Raw genomic sequence first — 20,762 nt, 5'->3', positions numbered from 1 at the left:
TTAAAATGAGGCAGTTAGGGTGGACCCAGTCCAATATGACTGATGTCTCCATAAAAGAGGAAATTTAGGGGCGCTGGGTAGCCCCGTCAGTTAAGCATCTGAGCCTTGATTCAGCTCAGGTTTTGATCTCAGGGTCATGAGTTCAAGACCTGCCTACTTAAAAAAAAATTAAGGAGGAAATTTGGACACACAGATAGACACCAGACATGTACTGGCATAGAGGAAGAGACCGTGAGAGGACCCAGCAAGAAGATGGCCACCTCACGTCCAGAAAAGAGGCCTCAGAAGAAACCAACCCTGCCAACACCTTGATATTGGTCTTCTGGACTCCAGAATGGGGAGAACATAAATTTCTGTTGTTTAAGCTGCCCAGTCTGTGGTATTTGTTACAGCGGCCTGAGTATGCCCTTTAATGCTATTTCCTGAAGAGGGCGGCACCTTAGAAATTCTCTAAGATCTGAGCTGAGGGTCAGAATTATATAGTCAGAAAATGAGACACAGAATTTTAGTGGAGATACACATTCAGGATATTTCTCTGGAATGTGTTGATTCTAGAAGGACATCTGTGATTTAGGTTTCCCTCGGTTCTGGTGTGTGTGTGTGTGTGTGATATTTTCAGTTTCATTTCACTTATTAATCTATCTGACAATTATTCATTGAAAGCTGACTACATGCCAGGCCCTTGGCAGGCATGGAGGACAGCGTGGAGGCCCAGGAAAACCCCGTCCCTTCCTCTGTGGTCCTCCCATGATGCCAGGGTGACAGGCACCATACCGCCATGTCAACACACGCCTACTCGATCACAGGTAAGTGCTTCACAGGAAAGCAGGGTGCCACGTGGGTGTGCGACAAGATGACACAGCATGTCTGAGGGGTCAGGGAATAGGAGAGGCTTCTTTAAGAAAGTGACATTTGAGCCAACGTCTGAAGGACGGGTGGGACCTGACCAGGCCGACGCAGGGAGGGGACGAAGAGAGAGAGAGATTGATCACTGAGGTAAATACTGGGCTTAATGAAGGACGGATGTGTCCTGCCAGGGCAACGAGCATCTGGGCAGTGGCAGCAGATGCAGAGAAAGGTGAGTGGTGATGAGTCAGAGAGACACCTGGCCTGTTGGGAGGAAAGCAGCTGGGCATGTGAGGAAGACAGATTGGTATTCTGAGGTATATAAAGGCAGGATTGGGTGGGGAAGGACCATTCTGTGGGACTTGAGGAATTTGGGTAGAGTTCTGGGGAAGAGGGCTAAATTTGGCTTGAGGCACCAGAGGTTATGGAGAGAAATTCTGAAGCAATATGTATGTAATACCTGGATGATTTCTTTTCTCTTAGCAAGTGAGTATTAGCAACACACTGAATTTAAGAAAGGAGAAATACAGTTTGTGTACTTAATGATTTGCTTTGTACTTTATAACTGGTATCGTGAAAGTCCTCACACTGTGGTAAAATCAGCTGTCTTGCAGGGGAAGGGGTGTGTCTGTGGTAATTTAGCAACAGCAGAAAGAACATTTGTATAGCATTTTGCAGTTCCTGAGATATTTTCACATGTGGTTTCTCATTTTGGTCCTTCCCACAACCTTGGCAGATATTATTGTCACCATTTTTCTGGTGACAAAATAAAGACCTCAAGGGTGAGGCAACTTGTGCAGGATCACTGAGGAAGAATTTGGTGAAGGAGACTCTCCAGGGCAGTTCTGCCAACATCATGGTCACCAACATCAGGAGCACCGGTTAGGCACTGGGAATCAGAGTTAGTTTTTTTTTTTTAAGATTTTATTTATTTATTTACAGAGAGAGAGAGAGAGAGAGCACAAGTAGGGGGGAGGAGCAGAGGGAGAGGGAGAAGTAGACTCCCCGCTGAGCAAGGGGACTGATGCAGGACTCGATCCCATGACCTGAGCTGAAGGCAAACACTTAACCGACTGAGCCACCCAGGTGCCCTTCAGACTTAGTTTTGAGGAAAGATCCAAAGTTTTTCATTTTGAGGTAAAGATCCAAAGTCTTTCACTCCGACTTTTCCCATTTTTAACACTTGGATGTTGTCAGTGGAAGCAAACCATATTTCCAGGGGGGCATCATCCTGAGACATACATGTCTGGTATTCTAGGCTGCAGTTTATGGCCCCAGGGCTGAAGGGTTGGGCATTCTATCTCTCCTGGGAGATGCATAAAGTTATGCCTCTATTCTTCCTTTGCAATTCTCAATCACCTGGCCCTCTGACAACTTGGGAAATGGTGAGTCCCCTCCTCTAAATACAAGAGCCCCCTGAGGATTCTCCGTGTTAGAGCAGATGCTGAGATCTCAGGACAACGCACTCACCTGAGTGTTCACTGTGGATACCACAAATGTCGATACTTTGAAGAGCGGTTTGCCACCATCAACCCACTTCATGTCACTCCCACTGTGCTGTAAAAAAGAGTGTGGTAATTGGAGAAAAGAAAACAAACAGGTTATACAGCTCGTGTTAATTTGCCATCCTGATCCATTCACCTTACATGACTCTAGAGATGCAAGATAAAAGATGCAATACATTTGACAATATTGGTGAGGGAGACCAATGTGATATCAGGGGGCCATTCTAATGGGGATCATTTCTACTGGCCACAAACCAAACAAGACCTCTGAAATATTGTAGGTACGCAACTCACCACTACAATGGATGCATACACTACAGTCCTTGGGTTCATTTAAATAACAGACAGAAGATAACCTCATGCCATTTAGCTCATGTATTTTTTTTTCTCTTAAATTATACATCACTCAATACCTTTCCACTTGCAGAGTCTTGAAAGCTTAAATAATTAGGAGGCAGGCTTGTTGCTATTGGGATATTGTATTCTTGAGAAGCTATCTGATCATGTTTCATCAGGGGAAGCCAAGCATATCCAACTGTGCAAAGGAAGAACGAAGAGAAAACTTCTGAGTACAAACCTCCATGGTGAGGGGTAAAAACAAAGTTACTTGTCACTTAGGAATAGAACACTTCACTAAAAAAATTTAATAAATGGGAGCTTTAAAATACTCTCCAGTTCAAGTCACACAGATGACACGTAATGCTGTCTCAGATCACGTCCTGTCAGTACCTGATGTTTCCAGGGTCTCCTTTTTCTTGGCATTAGCCTTGGCATTTATGTCACAAGTGATATGATAAAAAGAAAACAAAATATGGTGTTTCTCATGGAGCTGTGTCGGGAGCTCAATTTTTACCTGCAAAGAAAGAGATAATAGCCAGACTGGGATGAAACTCATTTGCCCCAGGTAGGGTAAGACAAAGCCTAGTCACCTCAGCCTTCTAAAAATTCTTTCACTGAAACTGAGGACCACGTTTCATAGTTAGTGTTAAAAGTACCGATTTCACTCTCAATGAATATCCGTCCTGCTAGCAGTCACGTGTTAAGGGGCTGATATTTTTACTTCTTTATTGTGGTGGGTGATGATAATTTAGAATGCCTGGTATTTGTCATTTGATAATGTATGCTAGTAGAGAATGGATTAAGCACACACACACACACACACACACACACACGCACACACACACTAACACACACACAGACTAACTGTAGGGTGTCAAAAAGACATGGATTGAAGAACCTATCATCAAGGAACATACACTGAGTGAACTGAGCCTTTGCCTCTCGCAGTGTGTGCATGGGCCGGTGCATGAGCATCGCTTGGGAGCTCATTAGAAATGCACAATCTTGGACACTGCCCCAGACACATGGAAACAGAATCTGCATTTTAATAAGATCCCCAGGCAACTCATAGGCACAGTGTTGAGAAACATGGCAGCAGGGAATGATGTAACTTAAGCACAGAATCTATCCCTTTTTAAAAAGAACAAAAAATAGATGAAGTGTGTTATTGTGGTAACCAAGTAATGAGCTGTTTTGAGGAGACGTCATGCTGTAGCTACATAAAGAATACTTCCGAATAAATATAAACCATAAAATTGATATACGTTAAAAATAGACACAATGGGGGCGCCTGTGTGGCTCAGTTGTTAAGCGTCTGCCTTCGGCTCAGGTCATGATCCCAGGGTGTTGGGATCGAGCCCCGCATTGGGCTCCCTGCTTCGCGGGAAGCCTGTTCTCCCTCTCCCTCTGAAGCTCCCCCTGCTTGTGTTTCCTCTCTCGCTGTGTCTATCTCTGTCAAAAAAAAAATAAATAAAACCTTAAAAAAAATAGACATAATGAGGAGCCTGCTCCATCCTCTTAAGAAGAAATGTTTTGACAACCTCTATATTTTATAGTGGTTTTCAGTTTCCAAACCTCTGAAACATATGTTGTGAAGTAGGATGATACAGAGGTAGGAACTGAGTTGAGAGATGGTTACAGGGCTTTGACTCACTAGGAGTGTGCGGTCTAGTCAGTAATAGAATCTTCCAGGATGAGAAACCATGTTTTTTGATAACTACTTCACGCTGGAATCTCAGGATTCCGTGCATGTAAGCTGCATTCACCCCAATATCAACAACTAGGTAGTTTCCAGAATGGTCAAGCAATAAGGTGTTAGAAAACCACGCAGATTATCTGCCAGCTTCTTTATGAGACTCTTTGTGCATCTACCCATCCAGCACATATTTTCACATTGTTCAGGAAAGGATTTATTACATTGATTTTCAAAATGTTATGCCTGGAACAGCAACATCAGCATCATCTGGAAACTTGTTCTAACAAGCACCATGCCAATTTTCAGGCCCCGTTTCAGACATATGGAATCCAAAAATCTGGGGCGGGTTACAGTAATCGGTGTTGTAACAAGTCTTCTGGGTGATTCTGATGAAGGGTAAAATTAGAGAGCTTTTCAGTTAGAATGGTTTACAAGCCTACATGTTCTTTATATACCAGTATGTTAACCTGGTAACAAAGGCTGATGTACATTTAAGAATATACAATACTTAGCCATGTACCAGAAAGAAATTTTCTTTTTCTTAGCTAACATAAAGAGCATACGGGAATGCAATATGCTCTCAAGAATTCCAGTTAATTATGAATGCAAACATCCTTCCTTTAAATACTGCAAATATTTACATTACAACAGCGCCTTGAAAGAATTTCTATCAATTTTTGCAATTAACGTAACCTTAGTTTTGAGTCTACACTGCAGAGTTCACTGGGCTTTCATTATATACATGTTCTCCTGTGGAAAAGTCCATGGCTTTTATAAGAATTCCGGGAAACACACATGAGCAAGAGAGATTAAAAGCCAGAGGTAATAGTGAGAATATCCTTTTTTTTTTTTTTTTGAAAAAAAAATCTTATATGACTACAGAGAATACATCTTCCAGAGGGGCTTTTCTAAGGGGTCAACCAATACAGTAAATATTCTATAACATGGTGGTAGCTCTATACCTTAATTTTTTTTTTTTCATCTTCTGTCCTGAATTTATAGGGAACAAAGTTTAAGAGCATTAAATGGATGTGGAGGACGGAGATAAGGTCAAGGGAAGTCTATGGTTTCACTGAAGTTCCTTTAATTAGTTTTAAAATGATTGATGTGGAATAAAGTGTGGTAGGCAGAATAGTAGCCCCCCAAAGATGTCCTCCCTGCCCTAATCTCCAGAATCTGTGAACAGGGTAAAAGGGATTTTCGAAAGTGATGAAATTAAGGATTTTAAAATGGAAAGATTACGTTGGATTAACATGGGTGCCCAATGTAATCACAAAGTCCTTATTGGAGGAAAGTCAGAGTCAGAGATGTGAGAAAGGAAGTGGAGGTCAGAGTGAGGAAACTTCTGGAAGAGGGTCACCAGCCAAGGCCTGTGGAAGCCTCTAGAAGCTGGAAAAGGCAAGGCAAGGGGGCTCCCCTAAAATATCCAGAAGGAATGCAGGCCTGTTGACACCTTGATTTCAGCCCCGAGGGACCCATTTCAGAGTTACGACCTCCAGAACTATATGATAATGAACAAGGGTTTTTCTAAGCCACTAAACTGTGGTGATTTACTATAGCAGTCATAGGAAACTCATGGAAAGATGTGATATTTTTAATCCCCGACACCATATCAGCAGGTTGCATTAGTTGACTTTTGCTTTGTGGTCAGAAATTAAATTTAATCACTAATGCTTGTTTGTCTGAATCTCTTTATAATACAAGCTGACACGCGTAGAGTAATTTACCATTGGCCCGACTGGTTTTTTTCACGCGTTTTAGAGCAGAGTGGTATAGCTTGAGGCCCCGGAGTCATGTGGCCTCGTCTGAATTCTGATTATTGCTTATTAGTGGTGTGACCTTGGCAAAGTTACTTCTCTGAGTCCCAGTTTCCCTATCCATGAAACAGGAAAGTTAATTTTATGTCAGTTTGACTGGGCTAGCAGGATGCCCAAATAGCCAGTTGAACATTATTTCTGGGTGTGCCTGTGATGATGTTTCTGGAAGAGATCAGCATTTGAGTTTGAAGACTGAGTAAAGCAGATGGCCCTCCCCAGCATGGGTGTTCATCATCCAATCTGATGAGGGACTGAATAGAACAAAAAGGCAGGAGGCTGAATTCTCTCTCTGCCTGACTACTTGAACTAGAACACGGATCTTCTCTGTCTGCCCTTGGTGCCCCCTTCAGACCAGAACTGGAATCTACATCATAACCTCACTGGCTCTCAAGCCTTCAAACAGTACCACTGGCTTTCCTGGGTCTCAGGCTTGCTGATGGAAGATCATGGACTTCTTGTCTGCATAATGACGTGAGCCAATATCTCATAATAAATCCACCCATCTATGCATCTATATCTCCCCCTATTGGCTCTGTTTCTCTGGAGAACACTCTGGGAATTGAGATGATCCATATATGCAGTATATAGCATGGTGTCTGGCACATAATAAGAGAGTTTCAGGAGTTGGCCACGGTAGATCACATTCAGAGATGTGATCACTCAAGATCACTCAAGGTGACAGGTCATAAGCCATAGTGTTGGTTCATACTTGGTCTATTCCTATGTTCTTTCCATTATGACAAGAAACGCGGCTATTAATTGGTAAAGCTATCTAACACAATCTTTATTATAATGAATAATGAAATAAAAGAAAAAAAAATTATTCTGACTTGAAAAGAATGATATCATAAAAACATTGTATTTTTGATGGGTGATCCTATGCTAAAACATCTGGATTTGCAACGTAACTCCTGGAGCAACTGTCAATTAACATAGTTTCTAAATCTCAGTTCAGTAAATATCAGCCAAGACATGTCCTCAGTCTGAGATGTGGTCTAGAGAGAGTGTTTATCTTTGTGCATTACCTGACCCACTCACCCAGGTTTTTAGGAGATCCTGGGTGGCAGTGGAGGCCTGGCCCTTACCTCATCGGAGAAATCTGGATTCTGGGAATGGTGCAGAACTGCTGTGTGGGCCGCTGAGGTGAAGAGAGGCCCTCCAGGTTTTCCATAAATACACTGTTTAAAAAGTTATGAGTTGAATGATTATGAGTGTCTGAAATTAACCCTGAGCACACAAAAAAGTCACAACTCTTCAGTTACCAATCCTGGAACAAGGATGAATTTTGTGATAACTTGCCAGGCTTAACTGATATCTAATTAACCTTGAACTTCTTTCACCCGCTGCCTTGTATTTCTTATACCAGGGTGCTGCTGAAGAAACTCTGGAGGCTTTAATTCATTATGTAGCTATCACATCAACCTGAATCAGTTTGTTACTTTTGATTACCAGGAGATAAGAGCTAAATTGTTCAATTCTGATTCCTGCAAGGTGGCCTCTTGAAGGGGCCCGTGGTATCCAGCTCTGGTTTGGAGTTTAAGGCAATCATTCGTGGGTGACCACAAGGTTTGGTTGGACCCCAGCCCCTGACATGTCAGCTCCCAACCAAGAATGCTGAGCTAGAAGGATAGGGCTGGTTCCAGGCTCCACCATATTGCATTGCTATTCTACCCCAGCTCACAGTCAAGCCAGGGGATGTCATATGGTGCTTCCTAGGCATGCAGCTTCAAAGTTCCCTTAGCCCAAGGCTCAGGGGCCCTCTTCTGGAGTCTGCTGTATCTCTGTGTGGTCCTTTAGAAGGGAATGACACAGGAGACCCATTCACCTGCTATTATTCCTCTTTGCTAGAATTTTCCTCATAAACACTGTACTAGCAGGCCTGCCGTGCTTGCCATCTGGTCATTGCCTTTGTTTGAAAATTCCATTTTGCTTTACTTTTTCTCTCCTGATGCTAACTGATGTTACTGTGGAACTTGGAACCTGTGGGGACTGACAGTGGCTCAAGACTGTTTTAAAGAACTCTTTCTCCCCTGCATGATTCATTCAATCACTCAGATCGATTCTCCTTCTTCTGAATCATGCTACGAACCTTCTTGGTACAGAGAACACGACTGGTACCTGACAGAGCGCTTTAAGAGATTGTCTCAGATAATCGTGGGGGTTAGTTAGAAATGGGCTTTGTCCTTTACTATTCCATCCCTCTGATTCATTCAAACTGGGAAGATCTGACCACAGGCACACTAAAAATAATTTTCCTCTCTTTTTATGGGTTACTCTATATTGTTTGAAGTCCTTAAAATAAAAACAGTATATATCAGAGATGAACTCTGAAAAATGACATCTAGTTGCACTTTTGGAGGTTAAAAAACACAGTTCATACAAACCTTGTAGTCTTATGTGTTTTATTAAATCACGTGATCAACAACAGGGACCAACTTCCCCGAGCCATGTCCCGGCTCCTCAGGCAGCAGGCCACATGCTCCTTCCATGGATGTGAGCATCCCATGGGCCCGCTGCCCTAGTTGCTGGGCCAACATGCTGCAGCCCTTCGGCACAGGCCACTCGAGGGCCACCTGGGATGTGGCATTTTAAATCAAGCATGCTGCTGAATTGAGAGGCGGGCTCTTTGAAAAGGGCAGAGTCTTGCAGAGGGGAATCTTTGCATTTATTTCACACTAGAGTAGTTTCCTTTTTTCCAAGTCATGAAAAGCTAAGCAGAGCTATGAGACTGGCATTTCTAATAGATCCGGTTAATGATGGCTATTAAATAAGGTACATTTTAGGAAATCTAACACAAATGTATTGACTTGCTCCTCTTTCAATCACGCTCAAATAAAAAGCTCCTTGGCGGTGAGGAGAACCTATGCACCTGCCTTCCCCCCCCGGGTGCCGTATTCCCTCGTGGACTTGGCTCACCTTCATGGGCTTGGCACCTTCTTCATCAGAATTTTTGAATTCAATGCACACGGTTATATTTCGAGCCTGGAATTACAGAGAGGGGAAAATGGAAATTTTAATTTCCTGTTAAATAACACCAAAAAACCCAACAATCCTAGTGTCTAAAATAAGTAGCTTCTAATTAAATCTGAAAAATGTAGAATACCCAACACTTTCTTGTGACATTATCCATAGTGCTCAGAAATAGCAGAAGGACTTGGAGATATTATTTAAAAGGGAAGAAAAAACTCACATCAAAAGGAAGCAGATATGCTATTTTCAGAGTATCTTAAGAAACTACAAAAAAAGAAGTCTAGAACAAAATAATTTAGGGCTGACTTTAGAAAGGGTTATTAATATTTTATAAACTGTGCATCCTTAAACACTTTTAAGGTGCAACTCATCACTGCCCCTTATTAAGCATGTTCTGCAAATGGATTTTTATTCCAAACTGTTGACCTATGATAATTTGTATTTGAACTTTCAGGAATCCATCTTAATATGATTTCAGTAGGGTGCAGAGAGAGCATAACGTTTCAGAAACATACCATACCTTGTTGAAACATTTCTGGCTATCATACTTGAGGTGCCTGGGGTAAATGTAAATTTGATTTTTGTATACTCTATAAGGACGGCAGTACTTTGTTGAGTCGTAAATAAATTCTTCCACCTCGACTGTGGGTTCTGGTTGAGCTGTCACATCGAAAGGCTTGACAGGGATAAAGGACGATGTTACACAGTCTTTAAAAATCAGAAAATAAGAGTTTGTCATTTAATGTGATTGTTTAAGGTGAACAATACTTAACATATTTTAAAGTGAATCCACTTGAAATAGAAACTCTGTATTTGCAAAGGAATTTATGTTAAATTATGCAAGCGCGAAAAATTTGTAGGAGGTAGGGATGATAGATAATCAAACCATTTAATATCAAAATTGAAGTCTCAAAAAATTGGTAAATCTTTTGGATGGATTTATAACTATTTTCTTTTTGCTTTAAGCTTCACATGAAAACTAAATTTTAACTGATGATTCTCTGAGCACACTAACCACGTATTATAAGATAAGGATTAATCCACTGGCCTTTACCTAACATTATAAAAATAATACAGATATTGACAGAACAATCTTTGTCCAATGGGTCTATTATGGATAGTACCTAATGGATTGATAGTAAGTTTTCCCTATGGAATGATTTCACAATACAGGCCTGCAGCCCCCCTTCTGCATTATTTGATATAATTTATTCTATTTTTCCTCTCCAGTTTTTACAATCTTGAAAAATCTAGCCTTGTAGGAACAGCCTAAGGAAAATAAAAAAGACAATTTGAAGTTTATAAATCAAAACTTCTGTCACTAAATAGCTTGGGGGCTGATGTCGTGGTCACGGGAAGACAGCAAGGCCTTCTACTTTCCTTTACCCCATCTGGAATTTTCCTGTGTTCAGAAAAGCAAAATGGTTAGCTAAATATGCTTGGGAATCAGATTACAGGTTTTTTTCCCCCCAAAATCAATTATAATATTTTTATTATATGTTCAAATTTCTCTAATGTCCTATAGTCATTTCAAAGAGAATATTTTATGTTTCTCTTTCGTTATTTTTCTTTTCTGTAGGTAATAAAAGACAGACACATCTCACAAATCAGGTAGAGGAAATGGCTTAGTTTATTCTCTGCTTTTCCACACCAATCAATATAAAAGTGATTTGGAACCATGGCTTAGGTTAAAATGCTCATTTTATTTCATGTTAAAATGATTTGTAGAAAAATTATAAGAATGAAAAACTTAATAGTGCTAATGGTAATTCAAATATCCTGTGGTAATAATCTTTTCTCTCTCTCTCTGTAGTTCATTTTAGGATGCCTTTATTCATTCTTTGCATCACTGAGAAAGTCACTAAAAGGCAGAATCAGAAGTAACAAAACAAAAGAAACCAATCTTGTCACTTACGAAATAAATTCCGAAATTCTTATTTATAAGTTAATAAAAGCTCCTTCTAAAATTCAAATTTTCACTGACATAAATAGGACTTTTAAAAAAGATACATGCTCCCTGTGTAATAACAGAGTCTAAAAATATTCCAGCAATAATTACAATGTGACCACTTGGGTGGCTACCCACACATAGTGTTTAGAGCAATCCTGTGGCACACAGTATGCGGGAACCAGCCCAGTATTTTAAGTCAGAGGAACTGGATAGAATATAAATTCTCCCATTATGATTACTGACATTCTGAACCTGACATTTCTCATTTACAGCTCTTCAGGGTTTTGAGGATTAAATGACATAATTTAATACCTTGCCGGGTGCATGGTGCATACCAGATATGTATTAGTTTACACTGAATATTGTTCCTGTCCTATCATACTGATAGTCTGTCTTAACGGAGAAACAAGAAGCCCCAAATTTCTATAAGATAATGAATTCCATTTATCCCAAAATTTGAGAAAAAAACTCACAAAGTATTGTAACTAACCAACTATCCAACCAACCAACGAATCAACCAACCAACCAACCATCCAACCAAAGACCACTAACTATTTAGAACTCTACAAGCAAACCATGACATCATCATCATACTTGGATGCTCCAAAGGAATGTTGTCAACAGCAATATCCAGGCTTCCAGGGATGGTCTGTGTTTTGCTTACTCTGTCAGCCCTGTAAAAGTAGGGAACAGAAACACACACACGCACACACACACACACACACACTGAATTATTCTAGTTGTCCAGAAAATGAGTCAACTGTAATTCTGAGCCTTGATAAGAGTAAACAGTACAACCCTAAACAACCTTGTGAATGATTTCATTTAGCTGGTTTTATATTGAAAACTAAAATTTATGTAATATTGCCAATAAAAATAGAAATCAGTGAGGGGTCAAGTTACAGATATTCTGAAGAATGTTTTAGGTTTATTTGCACCTTATTTCAGGTAACATTTATATAAAGGGCCAAACAAGTACAACAGTAAATACAGTAAATAGATCGTTTGTTGTTAACAAAAAGTTCTAGTATTTGAACTGGTTTAAGTGATTTACTTTCCTGAAGACTCTTAAGAAGTCTTGAGGACAAGGCTGGTCGTTGCTACAATTGCTAAGTGGACAGTCTGCTTGTTCCCTCTTCACCAACAATCAAGGACAAGGAGCCTTTTCCTGACTTTGGTTCTTCTGCCATTCCCCTGCTTCGTGAATGTGTTCAGACACCCTCTCACCACCTATCCCTGTCCCCACATTCATTCCAGTTCTCTCCCTCTCTACCCAAACCTTCTGACGTATTGTCCTTTTGCAGTAAGGTGAAAGTTCCTTGAAACTGATAACAATTTCAAGTGTTATCCCTTCTAGGAGACCTAACAGGTAGAATAATTACAGTGGTGGGTCTAACCCAGCTCTTCCCAGTGTGTGAGAGCTGACTGTTAAATTTTCAATCCTGTGGGTGTCAGGGGAGTAAAAGTTTAAAGGTATATTGCTTATCATGAGAGATCTTACCATCACCAGATGTTGAATGCGTGGTGATACATTTAAAAAATGCTGTGGCTTTTATAAAGTTTTTCTTCTTTTAACTTTCATTATCTTTTCCAAGATGAATTTGAATGACAGAAATAGTATGTATTCACAGCATGAATTGCTCTGTGGAATTTCAAAACATAGTTCTAAAATTCCTTAACACTCCTCCTATTTAGAGGTGTCTGTATCTCCTTTCTTTGAATCTAGGCTGTGTGACAGCTTGACAGTATATTATGGCAGAAATGCCACGGGGACAGTTTCAGGGCCCTGGTCTTAAGAAACTGGTAGTGATCATTTTCTGTCCCTTGGGACACTTACTCTTAGAACCCAGCTATCCTTCCATGAGGAAGCCATAGTATTTGATGGAGAGGCTCCTATGGAGAAGAACCAAGGTCTCTAGTCCACAGCTCCAGCTGAGCTCCCAATCAACAGCCCATGTCAACTTGCCAGTCATTGAATGAGCCGTCTTGAATGTGGATCCTCTGTCTCCAGTTGACCTCTGCCAGCTGATGCCATGTGCAGAAAAGACAAGCTCTCCTTACCTAACCATGTTTAAATTATGGACTCTGGAAAGTAAGTGATGTTGTTCTTTTAAGCCACTAAGTTTTGGGGTGATCTGTTACATGGCAATAACAGTTAACTGACATGGTTTCACACTCCTTCCATATAATTCTAGCAACTTTACTTTTGTTGTGTCATTCAGGCATATGTGAGTTCATCTGTAAAGCATCTACTTTCCGGAAGAGTTTGGACATTCGAGAATCAGGTAATCAAATACTGTTTACGCAGAGTTAATAAATCAATAGCAGCGATGTAGCTGATTCATGTTAATTTCAAGAGTATCCAAAAACCCTACCTTCTGTAATCTGACACTAGTTTTAGCAGGTCCTCTGTTGAAATCTTGCTACTTTCTTGTCTATACAACGGTGAAAATCTTGAGTCTCTGTCCACATTTCCCTGGTTGTCCTTAAATACTGATCTGAAAAAAAAATGATATTTGTTCAGGTTGGCAGGTGAAAATTGTTTACCAAGTTGTATTTTTAAGGTGACCAATGATTCAATTTCCCATTTGTAATGGAAGAAACTCCAGGAACTAATGAAATAAAAAAGACAAGAAAACTTCTTAGACAAAAGTTTCATTTAAACACTATCTTTGTTATCTTTAATTCTTTATTTTCAATTCAATATCTATAGGGACAGCAGCCCACTTATATTACAACTACATTTATTTATGATTTAGTAACATATCAAACCTTGGAGTATTAGGGGAGGAATAAGAACAGGTTAGTCCTTTTTTTTTTATTATTTTCTGGGCAAGCCAGGGCCACCTCAGTTTGGGTGGTGCCATCAGAATTTACAAATAGTGGAAAAGGTATAAGGTTGTGTGTGTGTGGGTCTAGAGGGCCAGACTCTTGAAACACTTTCTTAAATTTTAGGACAGAGACAAAGATCAAATGAAGAACACTTGAGTCAGAATTTTGTATTAAATTAATTAATGCCATTTATTTTTTTCCTTGGTCCATTTCATTGGAACTAGATAGATTTAGTTAGAACACACAAATTGTTTCTGTCCAAATAGTATAGTAATATCAGGCAATACAAGGAAGTATACATAGCACGCTTAAGGTTAGTGTTTCTTCCCCATAATTAATCATATTCCATGCCTATCAAAAAGAATTAGATCTGTGTGTAATGAATTTTTCATTAATGTTAGAGAGCTGCTGAAATTTTATTTCTTCTAACTTAAGGAACTTGACTAGACTATTTCATTACTCTTTAAATTAACCAAAGATTTCAATACACAGGCTGAAGTGGCCATTTAGATAGATATCTGATCGAAGAGCTTTAGTGTCAAATAATACAGAAAATGGGCCAGAATGATATTTTTAGACTGCTTCAATCTTTCTGCTCATTTTTCTCTGTTAAGTAGTCAGGGAAGGGGAAAAAGTTTCCGTATCAAACAACACTGGGGAAGCAGAATGAAAATACTTAAATCGAAGATAATTTTTATTTAAATATTATACAGGGCTTCTGTGTGCATGACATGTTAAAACCAACATGATGTATTTACAACACAGGAGGAGGTTGAACTGAGCTTGAGTAGTGTGTGTGTGTGTGTGTGTGTGTGTGGGTGTGTGTGTGTGTGTGTTTTAATTAACCAGTCACTATAAATGTATCAATAAACAAGGGTTGTATAACTCTGTTTTTAGCCACAGCTCTGTCCTGGAAAGAGCTCACTTACATTGGACACATTGTAAAGAGAATGAAGAGCACAGCACCATGGAGAAATACTGCTCACAGAGCCATACACACTGGCCTTGCTCAATAAATATGCTCACTGGCAAGAGAACAGAGAACTGATTCATTTACACAGATGGTTTCAGGATGGCTGGGATGTTGTGCTTCATTCCAGCTGCCACAATTGGGCAATGATAGTATAGGGTGAGGGTCTCAAAACCACGACATTTGGAGTATGACTGAAGAAAACGCACAGTTTAGCCTGAAGGAAAAGCAGCTTAGGTATCCCCGAGAGCCTCATTCCTAAGCAGCATGAATAGCTGTGACCCGTAGAAAGAATAGGGCATATTTTTTTGTAGTTAATGCAAGATAAAACATAAAAGTAATTGTTGCACTGTACGCCTTCTCTAAAGATATAGATATAAGAATGAAATTGTTCTTTTAGTTTTGTTCAGTTTTAAAGAAAATCCAGCGCTGTGCACTGGTCCATTCAGAATGTCGTGTAAGAGGGATTAAAAAAAAAATCAGTCCTTGTGTGGATTTAGGCACATAAGATTGTGCGGGCAATATACGTGGAGTTTCCTCTAACAACAAGACACATTGGGCGTGCCTGGGTGGCTCAGTTGGTTAAGTGACTGCCTTCGGCTCAGGTCATGATCCTGGAGTCCTGGGATCGAGCCCCGCATCAGACTCCCCACTCGGCAGGGAGTCTGCTTCTCCCTCTGACCCTCCCCCCTCTCATGCTCTCTCTGTCTCATTTTTTCTCTCCAAATAAATAAAATCTTTTAAAAAAAAACAAAAACAAAAACAAAACAAAACAAAACAAACAACAAGACACATTCGTAAGGGTTGACTTTCTCCCAAATCAAAGAGTGTAAAATACCCATTGTAGCCATCTGAATATGTTCTCTTTACTTCCTCCAAGAATAACCTTTCTTTTTTTTTTAAAACCGTAAAACGGCAGTACAGCTGGTGCCAAAAATAAGAAAACACACCAAATTCATTTCAGAAAAAAAATGTTCAGAGTGATGAACATCTGTGCATGCAGTACTGGGTGGGATGGGTTGGATCTGGGTAAAAATATGGTCATAAGCTAAATTGTCTATTCTACGCTTTTTAATGGCAGTTGATTTTAAGGGCCGAAATGTTTTAGGGTACACTCAAAGCTATATTATTAGGCAAACTGCAATCTAGAAAATATAGTAGGAAAAAACCTGGCCAGACAACCAGCATATCTAATAAAGGACTGAAATACGTCAGCAGGCTAGTTTATATCAAAACGGCTCGAGGGACCAGGAGCCCTCCTCTGATTCAGTCACCATTCATTTGAAGCAATTTCCACATTGTGAAGAGGAAATTAAAATCTTCTTTGGCAGGATCTTTTACTTATTTTTTGTGATTAGTTTTTCCAAGCGGTTTGACATGGAATCTTTAGAACTGTGCTGGTAACCATTTTTTTCTCAGATGTCAGAGAGGTTTATGTATATGCAAGCTGTATGTTTATACACACAAATTGGTGGTGTCTCCTGTTTCCCAACCTACAACCAAACCACTCATCAGGCATTAATGTAGCATGAGCTTGTGGTTTTGTTGGCTTTCCTGTCCTGGACATAATTACTCCGATAGCCAGTAATATTGTCAGTCTCCCTTGAAACTTCATGTGTCATTCTTTCAGCGTATTTTACTAGACAACTTCACAGTACAATTGTTACTTCTCCTTACAGCTCAGTAAGGGGTAATTCTTTCCCTTCTTTTCCCCACATTATTCTTCACTGTCCCAAATTTACCGGAAAGGGGAACTTGCCGAAAATATTATCTCCAAAGGTAACTTAATAATAATCATATAAGAATAGTGACTTCTAACCATGACTGTATTTTATTGGGTACATATCTGTACTCATTAATCCCTGCAACAATAAATTAGGTATTATCAGTCCTCTTTTGTACATTTGGAAAAAAAAAACTGAGGTAAGGGCAGACTATGAGTACTTGTTTAAGTTCACTTGGCTACTAAGTAGAATTGAGATTTCAAAACCAGCTCTGGCTCTCAAATGCCTGCTTCTAAAACCTCACAAAAGCTCTGGATCCTTTAAGAGAAAATATGTTCACCATTGTAATTATGCTATATTTCACTCTTGCCAAGGGATACCTTGCCTCTACATGCCCCAAAGGGTTTTCTTGGGGGAACTGAGAATACCTATCAATATGAGAAAATTTGGCCAGCAAATTAGAACTAGTTATCTTTTCTCTGGAAGCTTATGAGAAATAAAAACAATGAAATTCAACATAAAGGGTTCAGTATATTCAAATACTATCTGTTCCATGCATTAGATGTGGACATCAGCTGTCCCTGCAGGGAGAGAGACACAAGAGAGACAGAGTGTTATGGGTGATCTACTTTATGCCAAGTGCTTTTGTATCTGAGATTGCACCCATTGCCCACGAGGTGGGTGCTGTCAGCTTCGTTCTGTGAATGGGACCCTGAGACCCAGAGAGAAAACTTGCCTTAAGTTACCATTCATAAGTGGTGGCCTGATTTGGACCATGTCTGTCCAACTCCTGGGTCTGGTCTCTTTCTCCCTTACAACAGGGCTGCCTTAGGGCAAACTCATTCCTGGAGACCGTGTAAGTCTGTCTGCTCACATTTCCCCCTTTCCCTTCCCATCCAGCTGTCCCCAACTTCAAGGCACAACCTCAAAATGATAAAAAATATTGATGGATTCACTCTGGTTATGCTCATCCCTGGGTATTGGGAGACCTAAAAATGGCAAAAGTAACAAATTCTGTCTTCTTTCTGGATTTTAAAGTTACTGCCACTGGGACAATGTTACCAATACCCAAATGAGTACTTACGAGGCTGTCTTACTTTGTAGCACTAACTTTTTAAAGTTCTTTTGGTTTATATGTTGCTGATCTTTCTTCCTTATGTCTGCGCCAGGCTTTTCCTCTTTTTAAATCTTATTTTATTTAAACTCAGTTCATTCATATATAGTGTATCATTAGTTTCAGAGGTAGAGTTCAGTAATTCTTCAGTTGCATATAACACCCAGTGTTCATTACATCATGTGCCCACCTTACTGTTCATCACCCAGTTATCCCAACCCCCCACCTCCCTCCCTTCCAGCAATCCTCAGTCTGTTTCCTATAGTCAAGAGTCTCTTATGGTTTGTTTCCATCTCTGATTTCGTCTTATTTTATTTTTCCCTCCCTTCCCCTACGATCCTCTGTTGGTACTATGCTAAGTGAAATAAGTCAATCAGAGAAAGACAATTATCGTATGATTTCACTCATATGTGGAATCCTCTTTTAAGAAATTCCACAGACATAAGGAAGCAAAGAGATTGAGAAGGACAATAGGAATTGATCTTTAACCAGATCCAAAAAGCAATTCTTGTTCTTTATGCAGAGATTATATGTCCAGGAGGATGATTCTACCCTCAGTGTCCACAAAGCTCAGCATTCCTAACAGAGAGTGAACTGGTACTGATATTTTGGCTATGCTAATCCGTAGCAAAATTAAAGAGAGTTTAGATGATCAAATTGATGGTTTCATCTGCACATCCATATATAGGTCTGTGCCCTGCACATAGATGAAAATATGCAGCTGCATAAGAAATCACAATGCTTCCATCTGAAGTTTATGCATGCCAAACTCTCAGGACTGATATAAGGTCAAGGGTTTATTGAACCAAATATGCATAATAAACAAGTTATGACTTCGATTCTACCAAGAAACCATAGGGTATCTGGTCATGCACACACATGCACTCAAGTCATAGCTTCAATCTATTATAAGCTGTCTTACTAAATAGTCTGTAAGACACAAGTTTCTGGGGAGCACTGAGTGTTTAAGAAGATGACCACAGTTAATATTCTTCTAGGTGTTGATATATTAAAAATACTGGGGGGCGCCTGCGTGGCTCAGTTGGTTAAGACTCTGCCTCTTGATTTCGGCTCAGGTCATGATCTCAGGGTCATAAGATCGAGCCCCATGTCAGGCTCTGCACTCAGCGAGGAGTCTACTTCTCTCTCTCTCCCTCGGTCCCTCCCCCCTGCTTGTATACCAGGTAACAGAGAGATGTTCAAACTGAAGCTTCCAATGCAAATTATAAATTCATTACTGTTCTGTTGATTGTAGTTGTCAACCTACCTTACCGCCCAAGCAAAGGGCATGCGGTATCTTCCCAACTTGCTGAAGAACTGCCTGTTGGATTTTAGTATCTTTTGTGCATACTGAGGGAAAAATACATAAAAATAATGTTTAGAACACCTCTTTATAAACTGTCCAAGTAAAATGCTAATACATACTTTTCCAGATTATCTTACATTGAAACCCTGGAATTCTGCCTCACTGGCCTGCAGATTCTGTCTGGTAAAGAGCCACATGCTATTCTCTGTGTTGGATCTACTGTATTGTGTTCTGGAATTTTCACTCTGCAAATTTCAAATATAGAAAATACCTTTGTCTTCTAATGCCAACTCCCTCCCCCCCCTTTTTTTTTCAGATTTGAAAGACCTTAAAACATTAAATGGAAAGTGTTTTCAAATTTGCGCTCACAGTCTGTCTTATATTTTTATTCATGATGGCAGGGGTTGGCAAACTTGTTCTGCAGAGGGTCACACAGTAAATATACTGGGCTTTGTGGACCACATGGTCTATGTTGCAGCTTCTCAACTCTGCCTCTCTGCCTCTCTAGCAGGAAGGCGGCCATAGACAATCCATAAATGAATGAGTGTGACTGTGTAAATAAGACTTTATTCACAGAAACAAGTGCCAGGTGGATCTGGCTCACATGTTGTAGTTTGCCAAACCCTGAATCTCATAAATATGCTTAACACTGCACTACATGGTTACACAAGTTTAAATTCAATGGTTAGTCATTCTTTCCCCAATGTATTTCTTTTGTGTGAAAAATACAGACTTTTAATATTTACTTTCTATTAAACAGTAACATTTGATTATTAAAGAAAATATGGTTATAGAAAAAAAGGAAGAGGGGTGCCTGGGTGGTTCAGTCAGTTAAGCCTCCAACTCCTGATTTTGGCTCAGGTCATGATCTCAGATAGTGAGATAGCAGGCTCCACACTCAGTGGGAGTCTGCTGAAGATTCTCTCTCTCCCTCTCCTCCCACCTCATGCGCCCTCTCTCTCTCTAAAAAAATAAAATAAAATAGGTTTAAAAAAAAAAGAAAAAAGGAAGAAAAAATTTCCCGTAGTCCCACCATTCAAAGAAATTTCAGTATTTACTCTTTCTTCACTTAGGTGTTAGAATAATTTTATATAGAATTATCTATCTTACTTTTTCACTTAGTTCATCATCAGTAAACTATGTATCCACTTGTTTTTAAGTCAGATTAATCCTAACTTTTCATTATTGCTAATACTTTGATCCTTGGAGTTAAAGCTTTGTCCATATTTCAATTTATTTCTACTAATAGATTATCAGAAGTCAGTCAGAAACATAAACTAAGAATATATGCTTTCAAATTTTCCTGATGGATAGTCATTTCACTAAGAAGTGACTATTTCTAGACCTACATTGTACCAAGCTTGATAATTCATCAAGGCAGGGTGATTTTATATCTTGAAAGCAATTGAAATTATTTATGGAAAAGATTATGCATTACCTTGTTGGAGTCTGGATTCTTAATATAAGGTTCAGCACCACTTGCAATGTTCCCCATCAGTACTTTTTCGATTTTGGCCACAAAAACAATTTCAGAATGCGGATTGCTTACAGAAAATATAGCCTATGTACAAAGAAAACAGCTAATAAGTAAGTAAGGAAGCATACTGAAGACATTTACAAAATTCCATTTTTTTTAAGGGACTGCTTTAAGGGAATTTTTATTTCAGAAACTGATGTAATCTTTTGGTGAGA

The 20,762-nt window shown here is 39.6% G+C and overlaps 1 protein-coding gene across 14 annotated transcripts in view; it reads right to left on the bottom strand.

The window, feature by feature from the left end:
• Positions 1-20,762, bottom strand: part of DOCK10 (dedicator of cytokinesis 10) — a 255,238-nt gene that overhangs the window by 66,059 nt on the left and 168,417 nt on the right. For all 14 annotated transcript variants that reach the window (XM_032401129.1, XM_032401125.1, XM_032401123.1 and 11 more), the window contains exons 13-22: positions 20,509-20,631; positions 19,032-19,114; positions 13,500-13,622; positions 11,719-11,798; positions 9,694-9,881; positions 9,120-9,185; positions 7,289-7,381; positions 3,081-3,204; positions 2,765-2,886; positions 2,317-2,403 (exon numbers count right to left, since the gene is read on the bottom strand). In XM_032401129.1, the coding sequence (XP_032257020.1) occupies positions 2,317-2,403; positions 2,765-2,886; positions 3,081-3,204; positions 7,289-7,381; positions 9,120-9,185; positions 9,694-9,881; positions 11,719-11,798; positions 13,500-13,622; positions 19,032-19,114; positions 20,509-20,631 (1,089 nt within the window). The remainder of the gene's footprint in view (positions 1-2,316; positions 2,404-2,764; positions 2,887-3,080; positions 3,205-7,288; positions 7,382-9,119; positions 9,186-9,693; positions 9,882-11,718; positions 11,799-13,499; positions 13,623-19,031; positions 19,115-20,508; positions 20,632-20,762) is intronic.

The sequence above is a fragment of the Phoca vitulina genome, unplaced genomic scaffold, assembly GCF_004348235.1.
Source record: "Phoca vitulina isolate PV1807 unplaced genomic scaffold, GSC_HSeal_1.0 scaffold1, whole genome shotgun sequence".
Classification (NCBI taxonomy): Eukaryota; Metazoa; Chordata; class Mammalia; order Carnivora; family Phocidae; genus Phoca; species Phoca vitulina.
The sequence above is the reverse complement of the archived record's forward strand: the minus strand, read 5'-3'. Positions and strand labels throughout refer to the sequence as shown.